We start from the raw sequence: 20,331 nt of genomic DNA, 5'->3' as shown, positions 1-20,331 counted from the left end.
AAAAGAGAGCTATGTGAGATGGATGATGCAGTCCTTCTTGAAAAATGCAGTCTGCCACAGCTTTCTTCTGCAGTCTCCAGTCTTCTTTTAAGAGTAGATTTTTCTTTCCAGATACTGAACTTTTGAGGCCTAGAATTTCTGTCTTTTATAGTTTCTGTTTCTTTGTTGAGAGTTTTCATTCTTTCACTTAATGTAGTTATCTTCCTTTGTATTCATGTATGTATTTATAATAGCTGTTTGAAGTCCTTATCTGCTAATTCCAACACCTGGTTCATCTTGGAATTAGTTTCTATTGACTGCTTTTTTCTCTTGGTCATGGGTCTTATTTTTCTGCTTTGCATGTCTAATAAATTTTAATTGTTTAATGTTGTGATTGATATGTTGTATGTTGTGAAAGGTAATGTTGTAGGGAATCTGGATTGTTACTTTCTTTAAGGGTATTGAGTTTCATTTTGGCAGGCGTTTCTTCTGGTATGGTTAGGCTTGGTTTTCTTTGTTAAGGCAGGCTTCTTTCCGGTTTGTCCTTTGTCTTAGGGCATGGTCCTCAATTCTAAGGTGTGGCCTTTCTGGGGGCTCAGCTGAATACCTCGTATGCTTCAATGAAGTCTCTCCATTCTGGCTGGGCCAGAACTCCTCCTCCTGGCTGTGCTATCTCTGGTGTCATCTCCATTATGCTTTCAGATCCTGCACATATGCAGCCCAACTCTTGGCCAAGGACCAAAGGTGAATTTCCACACAGACTTCTGAGGTTCTCCTATTCAATCCCTTTTCTCTGCCTTTTTGTTCTACAAACTTCAGCTGTCTTAGCACCCCCAAACTCAATCTCTACCTTTTACCTCAGTGAGACCTTTGTTGCATTTGTTCTGTTTCCCCCCTGTGTCAGAAGAGAGCCTTCACACTGAAAGTGAGGTAGTCATGGGAGTTACCTCATGTTCCTTTTTTCTGAAGGATTGTAAGCCTGTGCTGCCTTTTGTTTAGTGCCCAAAATGGTTGCCCAGTTTTAGATTTGCTTCTAGTCAGAGGATAATTCCTGTACCAGATACTCTATAATGGTTGAAAGAATATACATGCTACTGTAAGAAAACTTGCAATAGATGACTCCTTTTTTTTTTTTTTAAAGGATTACTTTTTTTTTTTTTTTTAAAGATTTTATTTATTTATTTGACAGAGAGAAATCACTAGTAGTCGGAGAGGCAGGCAGAGAGAGAGAGAGGGAAGCAGGCTCCCTGCTGAGCAGAGAGCCCGATGCGGGACTCGATCCCAGGACCCTGAGATCATGACCTGAGCCGAAGGCAGCGGCTTAACCCACTGAGCCACCCAGGCGCCCCTAGATGACTCCTTTGTATTGAAAACCAATATAAAACGATTTTAAGAACAAACTTATTTAAGGCCTGAAATTTTTACACTAACCTTACTATTGTAAAATAATTTATAATGTTCAAATTTTGCTTTTTATTGAATTTTACCCATAAATTTGTATTGATTTTTTTCCAGAAATAGCAAATGCAGTGAAAATTTTAATATTATTCTCTCTTCCCGACTGATGTTAGACATTGCTAATCATTAATGATATTCTTCCCCAGTCTCCAACCTGTATGTTGTTTTAATAGCCTTAATATTGCACACTGGTAAGCAAGCCACCAGCAGCTTGATGCTTATTTACCATTTTAGTGTTTATTTCCATTTTACTAGCCCAATCAGTATTATTTTGTGGGATATATAGTTTTTATGAAAGACTTCCCTAGTAAATTGTTTACTTCTCTAGAACTGAAGAACTGAAGTGATTAAAAAAAAAAAAATCATGTTAAAAGGAATCATTAAGGCTATTTATTAAGTTCTCAGTACTTCCTGAGTGAAATGTAAGAAAATATAAGCTTGTGAAGCAGACATTCTTAGCACTTGTGTCTTTGATAAATAATACTTGAAATTTAAAAGAGAATAAAAAGCTGGTTTTGAATATAAGTTATAGACACCAGCTAAAATAACACAGGAAGTGTCTTGATGAAATTAAAGGTTGAGCTTTCTATGGCTGTGCCTCTAGGAGGGATTTAAAGGTCAGTGACCAGCATTTTGACAAATTGTGTTTTGTTAATCATTGTTTTTCACTGAGATCAGATTTGCAATTTTGTGGTAGTGTATGCTAATAATTTTTTTTAAAGATTTTAATTATTTTTATTGGACAGAGAGAGAGAGAGAGACCACAAGTAGGCAGAGAGGCAGGCAGAGAGAGGGGGAAGCAGGCTTCCCACTGAGCAGAGAGCCCGATGCCCAGGACCCTGAGATCATGACCTGGGCTGAAGGCAGAGGCTTATTAACCCACTGAGCCACCCAGGTGCCCCTGCTAGTAATTTTTTTAAAAATGTCCTCGAGACAGGCTTTGTATGAATGAAGATACCACTTTAAAAAGCCTCATGAGTCTTTTTTTTTTTTCAAGATTTTATTTATTTATTTGACAGAGATCACAAGTAGGCAGAGAGGCAGGCAGAGAGAGAGAGAGAGGAGGAAGCAAGGTTCCCGCAGAGCAGAGAGCCCTATGTGGGGCTCAGTCCCAGAATTCTGGGATCATGACCCGAGCTGAAGGCAAAGGCTTTAACCCACTGAGCCACCCAGGCACCCAGTCATGAATCTTTATAAACAGGAATTGCATGAATCTCATTAAAACCATATCTGGGGGCACATGGGTGGCTCAGTCAGTTAAGCATCTGCCTTTGACTTCTGGGATTGAGCCCTGCATTGGACTTCCTGCTCAGAGGAGAGCCCTCCTTTTCCCTCTCCTCCTCCTCTGCTTGTGCTGTCAAATAAATAAATAAAAATTTAAAATATCCCAAAAAACCCAAACTGTTTCTCAAGGAGGACTGTTGTCATGTTAAAAAAAACCCCAGGTTTCCATTTTTTTTCGAATCCAAAAATAGTATATGAAAATATTTATTTTATGTAAACTAAAATATACTGTTCAAAAACAGTTGGATTTCTAAGCTCATCAGACTGACTTTCTGGAGGTAAAATAATTAATATATAACTTTGTCAATTTATACTCTTTTGGAAAATACAGTAGGACACTTTTTTTTTTTTTCCATTGGAAAGTAGTATATGCTTATGTTTTAACAGTTGCGGAAGTGTTGAAAGTGAATAGTGAAAACCTCCATCTCTCCCTGAAAACTTGTGATAACTGCTATGACTGTTTTGGTATTTCAGCCCCACTTAAGTGTGTGCAGGACAGCCACATGTGAATCATGTTCCTTGGATTTGGGCTATAAGATGAGTGTTTCCTTATTTATACAGTATTGGTTTATATATTTGGATTCAAAACTTAACAGTCCCAGACCCAAAATGTACTAAAAGTGAATTGTTAGTCCCCCAAAATACCTTTTTCACTGCTCACATTTAAATTTTAGCTTTCTTGGAGAAAATTGTATTTTGCAGATCATTTTTGCTTACTCATTTTCTCTCAAAAACAAAACAAACAAACAACCCTTGGAGGAAAAGATACGGCAGATAGCAATGAGTTATGTTTTCTGAATTTTATAGTCACTGTCCTTCAAATAATTTGTTTTTGTTTGGGTTATCCCAGTTATCCTTAGCATATATCTAAATTTCTAAATTTCTGACCATATTAAAATGCAAACTGAGAAAAAGCTGTAGAAGTATAAAGCTTCTGGAAGAAAGCATAGAGAATATCTTTGTGAACTCTAGGGGTAGGGAAAGAGTTCTCAGAAAGGATACAAAGTTGTAAACAAAAGAAATATTTGATATATTGGATTTTTATCAGAATTTTATTTTCCTTTTTTAAGATTCTATGTATTTATTGTTTGAGAGAGAGACTGAAAGAAAAGTGGAATGGGGGTACAGAGAGAGAAGTAGACTTCTTGTGGAGCAGGGAGCTCAACATGGGACTTGCTCCCAGGACCTGGAAATCATGCCCTGAGATGAAGGCAGACACTTAGCCAACTGAGCCACCCAGGTGCCTTTTATCGGAATTTTAAATTGTTGATTATCAAAACACATTATTAAGGAAAGGAAAAGGCAAGTCCTAGATAAGGAGTAAATATTTATGTCAATACATATATGTGATAAAAGACTTTTACCCAGAATATATAAAACATCTATAAATCAATAATAAAAAGCCAGTTAATTCAACGGGGCGGGGTGGTGCTGGTGGCTGGGGAATGAGCCAATGAGTTGAACAGACATTTTCAAAGAAGAAAGTATAAAAATAGCTAATAAATAAATGGAAATATGCTTAATATCATTAGTCATCAGGAAAAGGAAGTTGAAAAACCACAGTAAGGTACCACTTTGTACCTGTTGGGAAAGCTGTGATTAAAACTGACAGCACCAAATGTTGATGGGACTGTGGAGCAAATGGAACTCTTAAAATGCAGATAAGATTGTAAAATTGTATAACTGTTTTTGGAAAACTGTTTAGTAGTTTCTTATAAAGTTAAACATTCACCTGCCCTATCTACCTTATGACCCAGCAACTCTACTTCTTAGTTATTACTTATTTACTCAAGGGAAATAAAAGTATGTGTCTCCAAAATTCTTGCACAAGAATATATACTTATTCATAATAAACCCAAACTGTAAACATCCTAAATATCCATCAAAGGAGGATGTTTAAACAGATGATGGTGTAGTCATGCAGTGGAATCATTTTCCGAATAAAAGGAATCAACTATTGATGCATGTAACATGGGTAAATCTGTAAAACATTAGATTAAATGAAAGAAGCCATTTACAAAAGACCACATCTTATATGGTCATATTTATATGAAGTTCAAGAATAAGGACAAATCTGTGGTAATATTAGCTGCCTGGGAGCTTAGTGGGGTTTGACTGCAAATAGGCATAAGGAATTTTCTGGAATGGTGGAATATTCTGTATTTTGATTGAGTTGGTTGTACACCTATGATCTCTTCCACTGTATGTAAATTTTATCTCACTTTGAACTGAAAATCCAAAAGTACAAATTGAGAAATGTTTAGGAATTGGGAAGATAAAGAGGGTACGAGAGACAAGAGTAGAAGGGTGTGTAGCACCACTTTTTTCTGTAGTATAATCATATTTTTGAGTAGAAGTCATCTTAGCAGAATCACTGCTTCCTTGGTTAGTTGAAGAAGTAGGCTAAACTGAAGAATCCTAAAAAGTGACCCATACCTTAAATATTTAAGGAAAAGTACGCCTGAAACATTAGGATGAAATTGTTCTCTGTGGTTTATTAACAACCACCACCAGAACCACAAAGTAGTAATTTTCCTTTGTTTCCCTTTGCCCCTTGGCAAGAGTTCTTAGTCTTTTTTTATGCCATGTACCTTTTTGGCAGTCTGGTGGAGCTTATGGACCCCTTCTTAGCCCTTCTTAGAGTGATTTTAAATTAGGATTACAAATATACCTGTTACATTAATATTAGTCATTTGTTCTTGTTTTTGTTTTGCAGAAGAAAAATGGTTAGAGATAATTGCAACCAGAGACTAGAACAACCATAGAGAAAATCAATGATCCTCTTTACTTTTCCCTTCATTAATAGAATACCACTTGTTTGCTGTGTACATGTTTTCCCAGAATGCCGATGGTAATTCTAGCTTCCCTTGTGGCTAGATTTGATAATGTGATAACTTATGATCTGTTGTTCTTAAATAGAAATGATGAGTTCTTAAAGGAGGGGCCTATCCTTCTTTCCCTTCTCCAGTCTGCTTATACAAATATGATGGTGCACCATCGTAGACCTTGCACTGCCCATCGTGTTGGCTGAGCATATGATGGAAGGGTCCTGGGTCCAGTCCTGTTTGAAACAAATCTACCCAACCAGTTGTACACTACTAATCCTGGAATTTATGTGGGAGAGTAGTGTATTCAGTGTAATTAGTAGCATATTTGTTTATGAGCCCCTCCTCCCTCCACCTTCTTCTATTTCTCACAGCTAAACCTTATTCTCACTGATACAATTACTCTAGTATTACTTTTGATGGCAGGGATAATAATTCATAAATAATTTTATCCCAGGGAAATAAGCACAATTTCAGGTACTTAATTCACGTTCCCTCAATACATTTAAATAAAAGATAATCTTGATAGGAGTGGGTATCAAGGAATGAAAACATGAAAGCATACCATTAAAAAAAAATAGTAGGGACCCAGAACCCTTAATGAAACATGGTCATGCAAGGAAAGAGCCTAGTCTGGAAACTGCTGAGTGGTTTATGGAATGAGGGCCTGACTCTGCAGAAATTAAGAGGAACCCATCTTATCATACTAAGTCCATTAGAGAGGGTTTTGCTGGTATAGGAGAAAGTCATTGTTAGGTTTGTTTTGATTATAATAGTTCAGAAAATACTAAGAAACCAAATATGTGCTAGAATACTAATTTAACACATTATATAAAATTTATAGTCTAATAACCTAATTCTTTTTTTTTAAAAGATTTTATTTATTTATTTGACAGAAATGACAAGTAGACGGAGAGGCGGCAGGCAGAGAGAGAGAGAGGGAACAGGCTCCCTGCTAAGCAGAGAGCCTGATGCGGGACTCGATCCCAGGACCCTGAGATCATGACCTGAGTCGAAGGCAGCGGCTTAACCCACTGAGCCACCCAGGCGCCCCTAATAACCTAATTCTTAAGTGTTGATTATAAGTAGTATTTTGCCATTTGCAACTGTTTTAGTATGACATACAAATACAAATATATCATTTCAATTAGTGACAAAGTTATGAGTAATTACTGTGTGGCATGATATTTCACATCCAAATGTATGAACTCTCTTTCCTCTCTACCCAACCACACACATTTTCAGCCCTCTTTGTAGTAGCTAAATTTGTAATTTTGTTTATATCAATTTTGGGTTTTATGTGATTATGACTAGATAAATGCAGTTTACAGTTAAGTACTATAACTGTTTTTTCCTGAGCATTTTATTTTCCCTGGAGGTAAAATTCTCTCTGTCTCTCTCAACTTCTTTAGTCTCTATGTTTTTAACTTCAGTTTATCCCTAAACTATATAAATCTCTTAACATGTTCAAGCCCATTGGGCATTAAATCAATTTTATCTTCTTTAGGAGCCTTCTGATCTACCGTGAGTTGGGTCAGTTGTTCCCTAGGTTTGCCTTATAGCTGTCTACTTCAGATGTTTCTTCACCATCATTCTGAGGATTCCCTTTTCCCCTTCCCATGAGTTGGAGAATTGTCCTCTTTCTTGGTTTCCCACCTTGTTTTGGTAGAACACATTTTCTAGTAGCTTCCTGAGAGAGAAAATGTGGACAGCAAAATTATTTGAGATTTCTCTTGTTTAAAAAATGCCTTTACTGTATATTCACACTTGATTTAATGTCTCTTTTGGTATGGTATTCTAGGCTGGAAATAGTCAGAAGGTTTTTTCCTGGAAGTTGTTTTCTAGCTGCTAGTGTTGCCATTAAAAAGGGTGGTGTAATTCTGATTCCAGATACTTTTTATGAAACCTCTTTCCTCTTGGGCAGCTTATAGGATCCTACGTTCATCTTTTCAGTTTTCAGAAATTTCACTGAGCTATATATGCTGTATTTGGGTCTATTTTCATCACTTTTGCTGAATACTCATTGTATCCTTTGACTTAGGAAACTCCTGTCCTTCATTTTGGGGGATTATTCTCGAATTATTATCTTGGATTTCTTCTTGTGTTTTCTGTTCTTTTCTCTAGAACTCATAAGTTGAAACTCCTCGACTTTAAATCTTCTCATTTGTTTTCCATTTGTTTTTATTTTTATTCTGTTTATCCTGCTGTTTCCTCAGCTTATACTTTTCTAAACTCTCTCGCCTATTATCTACCTCCAACGGTAAACAAATGTATATACATGAAGTACATACATGTGGTAAAAACACATGGCAAGTGCTTTTATTGGCTGTAATTGTTGCTCTTGTTTAGGTTTGTTTGTTTGTTTTTTGCTCTTGTTTAGTTTTGTAATTGTTTGGAGGGAGAGGTCTTTGGTTTTGATTCTTTGGCTTATTAGCTGTATGACTTTGGGCGAGTTTTACAATTTTTTTGACTCCTATTTTCCTTGTTTGTAAAATGTAAGTTCTATCTCAGATGTTTGTGAGCATCAACTGAGAATATATATATATGAAAATACTTAATAAACTTTGTATGGAGTTAATAGTTACTACTTGCATCTTTCAGATATGGAAAGTTTCTTTGAAAGAAAATGATGGCTGAATTTTCATGTTATTTTTAAGATTACTTGATTACACATGTCTATTTTTCTCACATCTAAATGAGCTAGATGAGCTTAAGCTAAGTGCTAATGCTGCCTTTTAAATAACTTACTTAATACTCAACCTCATAATGTTAGGCTGAAGAGAGATGAAAATATTTATTCTGTGAAAAGCTCTGGCTTTACTTCAGATTGTATAAATCTGTGTAATGTAATAATTATTTAAGAATGACATGATTATTAATTTAAACCCATGAAGGGAATATTTATTGGAATTTGTTTGTTTATTTTTCTTAAATGGTACTTGAGATTAGGAAAAATGGAATCTTTTAGGTTTTATCAATAGTATAAATGTAATTTCAAATGTTAGCTCATTTTTGTTAATGGTGGCTTTTTGTTTGTTTGTTTTGTTTTAAGGTTTTTGGATTCAAAGCATAAAAACCATTACAAGATATACAATCTGTAAGTATGTTTTTTATTTGTATGCTTGCAAATATCTTCTAAAATAACTATTAAGTGAAAGTTATTTCCTTGTTAGAATCAGGTAGAGTTAATGATATATTTTAACAGAATTGTGTTCCTAAAACAATTAGTCCAAGACGTTTGATTAAGAGCATTGTTAGGTCATTCAGAAAGCATAGCGATGAGGTCAAAACAATGTTGGCACACATTCACTTTACTTGATCTGGTTTAAATGACTTGGCATCTAGCCCATCTTTGAGCCAGTAGCCTTGTGGTGACTTGAAGTGTAAATCACAGCAGAGCTTTTCTGTTAAAGCTTTAATAACCTCTTCCATGGAGGTGTGCTTCAGAGTGGGTGTGGTTCTGTTTATTCTGGTCTTTAGGTCATTCAATTGAAACAGCTTTTAGGGTATTCTCCAACTGTATATAACATAAATAAGTTACCTAAAATTGTTGAGTTGGGTGGTTTCTGTTTTTTGGGGCAGGGATGTAAGGCTTGCCCGCTTGGTACAGCTGGTTTATCTTATCTTTAACCTTTTGTTTTTCTTTTTGACTTTGTCAGTAGGGATGTGAAAAGGAAAAAAGAACAAAAGAAAAATGGGAAGAAAATATTTTGTCATTTTTGCCCTTGAAGACTATTATTCCTTCCCAAAATACTGACCCATTTTCTACCTTTTAAAAAATGGTATATGAAATGTGTTATTTTTCTCTTTGGTTTTTATTTTTCCTCTGTGATGTATGTAAATTATGCAACAGAAAAAATTTTAATCTGTAGTTACATTTCCTGATTGTCATAGTTTCTGTAGAATTTATTTCTCAAATGTAAGAGCAAGATTCTTTTCTGCCTTTGGTGGGCATTTAAATCGTCACCAGAAAGGATGAGAGATTCTGTGTGCTTTGTTGGCTTATAGGATGTTGCTTTTCTATCTTTAATTTAGTGATCTATCTTTAATTGAGCAATAAGACCTCAGAAGACTTACGAGTAAAGTAGACACCATTATTGTTTCTTCTAGTGAGTTTTCATTAATTTCCTCAGATTCACAAAGAAGCAAACATTTATGCTGATTTTGCCACATATTAGACCTTGTAAAACTTGCTGGCGGTACAGAGGTGAATAAGATACCATTTCAGTCTTTGGTAGTTTTTATAGTCTAAGGTGATAAGTAGACATAGTATTGCAGAAGAGGTAACTTGTATACAACAGAGCTGTGTGGAGAACAGTGGAAATAGGACTTGTACCCTCTAGGCAAGTTTTCATAAAGAAGGGCATTTTTGAGCTGGGGTGAAGGAATCCGCTGAGACTCTCCTGGAGACCTCCAGGTGGGGTGTATGGCATTACGGGTAGAGGTTGGCATGGAAGAAGGCGGTTGGCATGGAAGAAGGTGGTTGGCATGGTGGGGTTTAGAGTATGGCAGATAATCCATTATGGTCAGATTTGGGGGTAGGGTATGGAGGGTGTGGGGTGACAGGTGACAAGGTGAAAGAAAGGTGCTGCAGAGACTTGGTGTGTAGGTGGGCCCTATACATGATCTTACACATGATCTGTGCATAGATCTTCCTCTTGTCCTGATTAACCTCCTGTAACAACAAGCCTTGTTGCAGATGCCAGAATGCTTCAGTGGAGGAAAATAAAAACCACAAAGCTTTATACTTCTGAATAACTAGATTCAGAAGCTGAGTTTAAAAAAAAAAAAAAAAACGTAAAGAAAAGAAAGCACAGAACAAGAAGTGTCAAGCTGCAGTCTATTAAGTGAGTCAGTTCAGGTTTAGACTCTTAAGATTAGGCATTTAGAGTCCCAGAAGGAAGGTAGAAAGATACCAAAGACAGATTCTGCCTTTTTCAAAATTTTATTCGAGTTTAACATTATATCCAAAGAAAAGGAAGGAAATTCTTTTCATTCCTGTATTTAGTGGCTTCCTGCTTCCAGAATTTAGGACCTAGGCTTGCACTGTCAGTACTGTGGCTCACTTAACATTATTATGGCTATAGGTGGCATGTGAGCTAGTCTGGGAACTTGGCTGCCCTTTTACTTTTGTGTTTCTAAACACAGGATCCCAGAGTTAATGAACCGTCTCTTTGTTAATTGAGTGTAGCTTTTGGTATATATATTTCAGCTCCCCTTCCCCAGTTCATTTGATGGAGTCATAGACTTTCAGAACTGGAAAGTGTCTGAAAGCGATCATTTAGTCCAACCTTCTCATTTTACACATGGGGAATCTGAGGCCTAGAGAAGTTAAGTGAGTTGAACAAGGTCACATGGGTACATATGGTAGCAGACCACCCACCGTTGACGCCAATCTTCCTTTCTGGTTTTGTTGTCATTTGTTTTAACCTCCCCAAATTTTACTTCAGAAGTTTCTAGAACTACCAGGTTGTAGCATGTTTTGATTTCTGATGTCACTTTTTATTCTCACCTCTCTCTACCCCTATTTGTATTTCTGGCTCTGGGTAAGTGAGTCTGGCAAGCAGCAGCTGTTTCTCTTTTCTTTCTTTTATTTTTGGGATGTTAATTCTATGTGATGTATATCTTTGCAAATATATACACTGAAAGGTCTTAAAATATTGACACTAGACATACAGATATTTAATGGTATATTAAACTTTTTATGGCAATTGTGATGTGCGGATGAAGAACAGTACTTAATATGGACTTTTTAATAATTGACTGAATCTGTTTATGTCTCTATATTATCAAGCGTTCAATAAATTATCTTAAGAAAGGACAAAATTAGCTTCATATCCTTAATCAAATTTGGGTATGATGATGCTTAGTGAATTTGTTTTGGGCAGGTGTGTGTATTTCATGTTTCTATGTTCCTCTGTATACCTGTAGGCTGGTGAGGATAAGAGGAGAAGGGAGGATGATGGGGATAGAGGCATAATACACTTCTTGCCTTTGAGGACCTTAACTGTTCACTGGATACTTGTTTTTAAGAGGGTTACTCTATTTCATTGTGTATTCTATTTGACACACAACTCTCCATCATTTGGTGATGAACCTCTACCTGTTGTTAATTTTTATCTGTTAAGGTTTCTTTTTAAGATAGTGATGTTGAAGAGAGTTAGAGACCTGTATACTTCCCTAATGCTTTGGGAAGTCTCACTTATCTGGAAGCTTTTCCTGTTAGTCTTACTCTTCCTTCACTTTCTGTCAACCCCTTCATTAGAAACTCTTGCAATGCTTCTTCATCTCTCTTGTCTCATATAAGCCAATATAAGGTGAGGATTTTAAAAAAGGTATCTTTTACATTGAATTTTAATTTTAAGGAAGTGTAAATGGTCAGATTTACCTACTAGTCTCAGTCAAATCCCATTTTCCATTTATGTATCTTCAGTTTTGGTTTGTTGAGGGACTTATCAACTAACATACCACACAAAAGTTATAAGGAATTGGGTATGTGCACATGCATGTGTGTGTGCATGTATGCACGGTTATTGGAGAAGCTCTTAATTAAAGAAGAGAGTCATCATTCTTATTCTAGCAACCCCTCCTCCAGATCACTTCCATTACTACAGGCCCCGGTATATGTTTTCACATACTCTTCATCCACTTCATTGATACCTGTAGAGATTTTCATAAACTTTTCATGTTTTCATGGTCGCTTTTTGGTGGTTCTATCTTTTATGCCAAATACTGCTCTAGTAGGAAGGCTGATTTTGAGTAGAATTTGTTATTGCTTTTGTTTTTGAAGCTGTTCTCTATTTTGTATTGTAAGTGGAAGAAGTATGGAGCTGTATTGGGAAAAGTTTGACTTTTGTAACCAGAGGACCTGGGTTTGAGTCCTGGCTCTTCTAAATCTTAGCTTTCTCATATATAAGATGGAGATTATATTTTCTATTATTATATTGGTGTGACTATGAATTAAAAAACATGGAAACTCCTTTGTAAGGTTGTGTACATGTGGTAAACATGTAGAAGCTCATTAGTTCCATTTCTCCACCATTTCTGCCTCTTAACAGTAATATTTGAGAATCAGTTTATGATGTAGTCTTAAGCAGTACTTGTCAAACCAAATGTGTGAGCTCCTGAAAAAGCAGGAGAATTTTAGAAGACTAAAGCTGTGTGAAACTCAAAATGTTGATTTTTCTATTATGCTGCCATGAGACCAGCATCTTAGAGCTTTGTTTCCTAGCCTGCTCCTTGTCCCTCACCTTTTAAGTCCTATCTTTACATGAGTCTTTATAAAATATTCTGCACTATTTACCAGACCTCTTCTTTAATCTGTGTTAAAGATAGTGTAAAATGTGACTATTTTCTTGATCAGTCTTCCTCTTACCTGTCATGTTTTGCATAGGAGTATGAAATTATTTAGCAAGGGTACATAAATATGCATATGGCATTACTAAATGATTTTTTGAGGAAAACTCAATATATTATATGTGAAAAAGGGGGAAAGCTTTGTTTTAAGTAGTAGTATGAAAGTTGATTTATTTCAGGTCTGACCATTTAGAAAATAGTGGATTCTGATTTGCTTATAATTAGTTCAGCTTTCATGTGGATTAGGATTTAAAACCATTTAAAGTAGAGGAACCATACAGATATCTTTAGGATTTCTTAAATGTGAAATACATGTCCACAATCACATATTGAAACTCTTAGGGCCAGTGTGTCTCTGCATTCAGAATTTTTCCCTTTGCAGAAAGATAACATGGAAGCATAAACTTACTAATATTACATAACACTCCTCTGGGGTCTAGGGCAAAATGGTCTTCCTACCATTTTCACTCTTTACTCTTAAGTGTATTAGTTAAAGAGTGCACACTGTCATAAACTCAGATCGGATGCTGCCACAATTGAGCCTGTCATAAGTTTAACAGAAAATGTTAAGATATTTCAGACTTTGGGGATTTCAGAATTGGAGAGGAAGGGATTGTACAATGACCTTGACTTGTTTTAAAACGCTAAGTTTTTATTTTAAATAATTTTTAAAAATCTCATTTGGTTAGTAGCTGTAGTTACCATGATTTTGCTGACCACAAATTCAAGTGTGGGATCCCTTTCAGAGCTTCTTAATGTTTGTTAACACACCTATTAACCATGAGTAAACCAGTGCATGATGACAAACATGTCACTACTATTAAAGAGACCAATTTTAGTATGCTCTAAGTAATATAGAGTTAACATTTTACTACTCTGTATTTATTTTACTTCTTATTCCTTCATTACTCTGAGACTTTAATTAAAACTCGTAACTGAGAGATTTTTGACAAAGATTACCTTTGTTAGAAAAATCTGCCTTAACAATTTTTTAGTAAGTGTAGTTTTTGAGTAGATTAGTGTCATTCACTTTTTAAAAAAAATTTTTTTTCTTTGCCCTTATAATTTTACTATTTTAAAAATTTATCTTTTTAAATAGTACTTCAAGAAAACGATGTATACTCAACTCTGGGGTAAAGACAGTACTGTGGCTCATTAGGTGTTTGTACATACTTGGTGAAGTCAAACATATACTCCCTCAGCATGCAGGAAGTTTCAGGGGACACGTGCAGCTGGGTGGGAGGTGTGTGCCTGAGCGGCATCACAGGTTTTGTGAGCAAGTAATGGAAGCCCTAAGTGCATAACACCTAAGATCAGTTTTCTTAATGGTAAAATGGGGATAATGACACTACCTACTTCATAGAATTGTTAGGATTGAAAGAAGTAGTTAATACAAAACAACATGATGCCTGGTACAGTATAAAAGTTCAGGAAATGTGTGTTACTATACTTTTTTTTTTTTTTTTTTTTTGCCAGTGCAAAAGATAACTTTAGATCACATTTAAACTTTTCTTTTAGGTGTGCTGAAAGACATTATGATACCGCCAAATTTAACTGCAGAGGTAGGTATTAACTGCCACGTAATGTATTTCTGTTATATAACTTAAAACCAATAGACCAAATCTTCTTGTCATAGCAGTAGTGAATAAGCTCAATTATTAAGTGATGTAAATATTTATCTTAAAGATGGTCTTAGACAATTTGGAAAAATTTAATTTTACTTTTGTGTTTTAGGGAACAGTTATCATATAAACCTGCCAGTACTAGTAGGAATACTAAAATGCAGGGTTGACTGTAAGAATTAGGAAAAGTTTCTAGACAAACCATAAAATAAAGAAAGGGTTATATCTACTGTTGGAGGCATTTGGTCTAATAGTAAAGGATTATAGGAAGAATAAAGCAGACAATGGAGTAACTCCGTGGAGTCGTGACCTAAAAGGGGCAAAAGTTTATGACAAATGTGGATAAGAGGAGCCTGACAAGTGGGAGCAGGAGCTGCTTTAAATGAGTTCTTCTCCAGGTGTAGTGAATTTTTCTGAGGTCCCACAAAAACCTTCCCTCATTGTTTGTGGAACCCCTTGAACCATGAGAGACCTGGAGAGTGAAGAAGCTTGGCAGATGCTACCATGATAGAAAGAGAGGGTGGAGCCTATGCGCTCCATGTTGATGTGTTTGCGGTGGATCCCTTCTGACAGTCTAGATCGGATGTTCAAACAGCTGGTTTGAGAATTCAGAAGTGCTAGTGGTGAAAGCCAGTACAGATCCACTAAGAATTTTTCCTTTTTCGTGAATTTAAGCTACTGCTTACTAGGCAAAGCGTGTTTTAGTCAACGTTTAAATAGATGTTTAACAGTTTCCTGGCTGTTTTGTGTGCCCGTGGGGAGATGAAGATGGAATGCTGAGGCCCAGGTGAAAGCATCCCAGCGACTCCTGTAATGGTCATCGTCGTCTCCCAGGACCACTCACCTGACACACTGAATCCAGTTCCATATTAGTGATGATGTGACTGAAGATAGAAGGCATACTTCTCACATATTCAGATGACACAGAGGACAATTATGTACATTAGATGTCAGTCAGGATTTGTAAGGGTTTTAGTAGAATGGAACTGCTGAGGCAGGGACCAGTAAGAAAAAATTTAATAGTGATATAGTTGAACTCCTGTTTCTGAGCAACTTAAAAAACACAACAACAAAACCCCTGTGACTATAAGCAAAGAGAAACTTTGGGTTTTTATAACTCATGTGAAAAGACCTGAAGCTTCATTAGATACACTTTACTACAACTGTATACGTTTTTATAAGTAGCTTTTTTCAGCTTCTTTAGTAAATGTCTTTAAAATCACGTGTAGTATACAACACTAACATTTGCAAGACCATCTTTAAATAACACGCTTAGCATTTTTATTATATGAAATATAAAAATCAGTCCTTTCCATTGTTGATTGATTGGTAATTTATATCTTCTCTGGAATATATGTTTTGTGGTGATGTAATATTATAAATATTACGACGACTCCTTTTGTCAGAAAACGCATTGAGAGCCCTGACAGGAAACCTGCCTACATGACATTTCATTTTGAGTTTGCCTCTCTCTCTGACATGTTGCCTTCTGCTACCTCTCCATTACAAAGTTTCCTCTTTCATTAAGTGGGGAAAATAATGCTCAGCCTCTGTCTAGTGGGTAGGTTTAAGAATTGAGACACTAGTTTCTATTCAAATATTGGTAAATTATCAGGCAGCAAATTATTTTTCTCTGGAGTTCACTTTTTCCTTTGAACATCTATTAAGCTTATATGCAACATTTCTAAAGTTAATCTACTTTAATAAACAATTCAGGAAAGACTTTTTTTCCCCTAATTCTGAGGTTATCCTTTTACCACAGTTGCACAGTATCCTTTTGAAGACCATAATCCACCACAGCTAGAACTTATCAAACCCTTTTGTGAAGATCTTGACCAATGGCTAAGTGAAGATGACAATCATGTTGCAGCAATTCACTGTAAAGCTGGAAAGGGACGAACTGGTGTAATGATTTGTGCATATTTATTACATCGGGGCAAATTTTTAAAGGCACAAGAGGCCCTAGATTTCTATGGGGAAGTAAGGACCAGAGACAAAAAGGTAAGTTATTTTTGATGTTTTTTTCTTTCTTCTTCCTTGATCTGAGCATTTATTAGAAAACAGCTTTTTAAAAAGATGGTTGGTAACCCTTATTTCTTTATTCTAAACATTTAAATCTGTTACTACCGTAACTGTAGTATGAGCAAATGACCAAATCTCTCAATTTTTCTGTTCATGCTGGCATTTTCATATCATGCTAGTAAATCTTATGCATTAACTGTATGGCATATTTGGTCTTATAAAATCCTGGCAGAGCATTTAAAGAAGCAGTACGTTGAACAAAAGTAAGCTTGATATTTCTGAACCTTGCTTGAGAGTAAGATGTCTTTGGGTAATAACTTGGATGCCATTTCCTACTAAAGTATGATCCTTTATAAGTACATGAAAATTATTCTTTGATATGCATATTCACAAATATAGTTATAATTAAGATTAGTCAAAGGTTCTTCTGTTATTCAGAAGGCTAATAAAGACGATGTTGAAAATCACTGACAAACTTAATCTATGTAATATGTTTGAGGGGAGAACATAAAGTCAGGAGAAGTTTCATAATAATTTCTAAGAGATTCATTTCTTTGGATGGTAAATGTGACAAAATATGTTTATGTTTCTTACAGAGAGATTTTGTACATTTCTCTGTCTCTGAGAAGGAAAAACCCAAACCGCTCCAGATAGAGGGAGAAACTCACCTAGACAAAGAACTCTCTTGAGGGAGACATTACAACTTTATGAAGAAATTTATTCTAGTTTTAATAACATTTACAATCAGGAAGGTTCTCTTCCAGTTTAAGTTGCTTGCCTGCCTGCCTTCCTTTAATTTTTAGTGTGGGCTTTGAGCTCGTGACCCTGAGATCAAGATCTGAACTGAGGTCAGGAGTTGGACATTTAACTGACTGAGCCATCCAGGCGCCCCTAAGCTGATTTCTTTTTAATTCAACTTCAAAACAGAAACATGATCACTTCTATTATTTTAGCTGGTGATTGCATTGATTCCTGCCTCCTTTTCTCCTTCCTCATTTCTTATTTTATTTATCTTTGTGATTTTTAAAAATTACTCCTAGAGATGCTAGAGTGTTGTGTATTGGTGATAGTTTATAAAACTGAATCTCATGTTAGTGCTTGATTTTAGTAAATATTCATTATAGTAGATTGCCTTACATTTCTTTAGAAGTTGTGTATGTCCTGAGATGATAGTAGTGGAGTGAATTCTTGAGTGGAAGGCCTGAGATGTTTATTTTGGTTCATTTTTTTCATCATCTAGAGGGAAATAGTTGCTGTTATTGATTAAAAATATAAAAGGTAAATTGTTCTACACTTAAGTGAGTAAGTCCAGGGCAGCACAGGGGAAAGAGACTGAATGGAAAGAAAACAATAGAGAAACAGGTCGAATCAAAGTACAGTAGCTGAAGCAGTGGTAGAAGTTTAGAGCAAGCAGGGTTGATGAGCAGTAGACACTGTATGTAGTGGTGGGAAAGAAATCAAATCAAAAGAATTTCAAATAAAAGTAGAGAAGCTGTGTATTATGGATCCAGAACACTAGATTTAGCTCATGGATTTTTTTTTTTTTGAAGATTTTATTTATTTGACAGAGAACACAAGTAGGCAGAGAGGCAGGCAGAGAGAGAGAGAAGCAGGCTCTGCACTGAGCAGAGAGCCCGATGTGGGGCTCAATCCCAGGACCCTGGGATCATGACCTGGGCTGAAGGCAGAGGCTTTAACCCGTTGAGCCACCCAGGCGCCTAAAACTCATGGCTCTTAAAGGATTTATGTGTCATATGTTCTAGAAATATGATGAAAGCTATAGTCTCTCACTAAAAATGTACATGGTATACATGAACATAAAATTTTGCTTATAGTTTTTAATTACACAGATTTTTTTTTAAAGATTTTATTTATTTATTTGACAGATTGACAGAGAGAAATCACAAGTAGATGGAGAGGCAGGGCAGAGAGAGAGGAAGGGAAGCAGGCTCCCTGCTGAGCAGAGAGCCGGATGCGGGACTCGATCCCAAGACCCTGAGATCATGACCTGAGCCGAAGGCAGCGGCTTAACCCACTGAGCCACCCAGGTGCCCCTTACACAGATTTTTTAAATGTGGAAAATAAAAGGAGTCTTTATAAGAATTATGTCCCCTTTTATTTTTTATTCATTTATTTTTAAGATTTTATTTATTTGACAGAGAGATCACAGTAGGCAGAGAGCGGGAAGCAGGCTTCCTGCTGAGCAGAGAGCCTGATGTGGAGCTCAGTCCCAGGACCCTGAGATCATGACCTGAGCCGGAGGCAGAAGCTTAACTTACTGAGCCACCCAGGTGCCCCAGTGTCCCCTTTTTAAATGGAAAAAGCAGTGGCTCTTTGAGGTTAATGACGAAATCTCAGTGGTTACAGATTAATCAGGATTAAACTTTGGTTTTGCCAATAGGAAGTTTTATGAAAGGGCTGCTAGTATTTAGATTATAAATAATACATTAAAATTATGCCATTGTCTTTGACTTGACAAATTCTTTGTCATCTTTTATATCCAATCAATTTTGACTATGTTTTTGGTGAAAACAAGTGCTTAAAACGCTATCTCATGAAAGAATGAAAGAGCAAATGAAATCTGTAGATTCTTTTGTCAGATGAAAGTAAGCTTGTATCAAAAAATTAAAAATTCTCTAAAATTCTCCAGAAAAATTCATGTTGCATCATTTTCTTTGCCTTGGTTAATGAGATCATATTTGGCAAGATTCTGGCATAACGCTATGTTAGGAAGGGAAGGATTATGACTTCACATTTTTAGTTTTAAGGTTAAAGAATTAAATTGTGCAAACGAGTTTGTATTTTATCCAGTTGACTGCATTTAAAATCCTGGCTGTAGAATTTTGCCTTCTGAAACTAGTGAACTTATGGGTAGAAAAGCATTTCATAATTGCTCCCATTTCTTGACAAAACCTCTTGAGAAGCCCTTGATTGAATGTCTTGGCTCTCCTGAATTTGGCAATTTTCATAGCAGTAGATTTTTCATGAAACGCCCTCTTGTACAGGCTGTGATTCGAGGCTTGGCACTGCTAGAGCAGGCTACTTCCCCATCAATGGCTAGAATTTCTCCCAGGATGGAGCTAGAGTTTTGTACCCCATGCACAGTGAGGAACACAGCAGTGAGTGCCACGGTGATGTGGAGAGCGCTGTCTTTCCCCAAGCAACAAAGCCAGAAGTTTTGCCAGGTGTTAAGGTGTACTATCTGCCTAGAAAATACTGAGATTACTTGAGGGGAAGGTTTTCTGGGGGCATTTTGAAAATGTGAATGTTCCCCCGAAATTTCCAAAGAGTACTCTAAAATAAGTATTATTCTTTGATTGTGTTACCATGTGTGTGTACTTGATGAAAACCGGTAGCTGGCTAACCCGAGAAGTCGTCATCTTATACTGAAGGGAAGTGGTATTTCCAGTCCTCTCATGACCTGCTTCATAGTCTTAGGAAAAGAGGTCAGTTTTTCTGGGAGTGGACAGATTTGTTTGCTAGAGATACTGCAACAGTCTTAACTTTTCTTTTGCAAACTACAAACATGTTTGACCATTTCTAAAGTATTTATCTTCACCACATTGAACTACACCTTTTTTGTTTGGCATTACAACCAGCAGACTTGTAGAGTGCTTTACTCGGGATTTTGAGTTAGAGGGTAATCAAAGGTTCTTGTAGTAGTCTAACTTTTTCTGACCAAGCTGTGCTTTTACATGTGCTCTCTTTTCCCCTCTTCCGCACACTCACCCACACACATACCTCCCCTGTGTGAGAGTTGGCTAAATGCTTATGATCATGAGAAC

At 36.3% G+C, this 20,331-nt stretch overlaps 1 protein-coding gene across 3 annotated transcripts in view; it reads left to right on the top strand.

The window, feature by feature from the left end:
• The window catches only part of LOC309859842 (phosphatidylinositol 3,4,5-trisphosphate 3-phosphatase and dual-specificity protein phosphatase PTEN), a 91,478-nt gene that overhangs the window by 45,521 nt on the left and 25,626 nt on the right, over positions 1-20,331 (top strand). For 2 of the 3 annotated variants that reach the window (XM_082721033.1, XM_082721034.1), the window contains exons 3-5: positions 8,599-8,643; positions 14,421-14,464; positions 16,287-16,525. In XM_082721033.1, the coding sequence (XP_082577159.1) occupies positions 8,599-8,643; positions 14,421-14,464; positions 16,287-16,525 (328 nt within the window). The remainder of the gene's footprint in view (positions 1-8,598; positions 8,644-14,420; positions 14,465-16,286; positions 16,526-20,331) is intronic. The other variant, XM_082721032.1, reaches the window with a different exon arrangement.

This window comes from Mustela nivalis, assembly GCF_964662115.1.
Source record: "Mustela nivalis genome assembly, chromosome: 2".
NCBI lineage: Eukaryota > Metazoa > Chordata > Mammalia > Carnivora > Mustelidae > Mustela > Mustela nivalis.
Note: the sequence above shows the minus strand (reverse complement) of the source record. Positions and strands in the feature narration are given on the sequence as shown.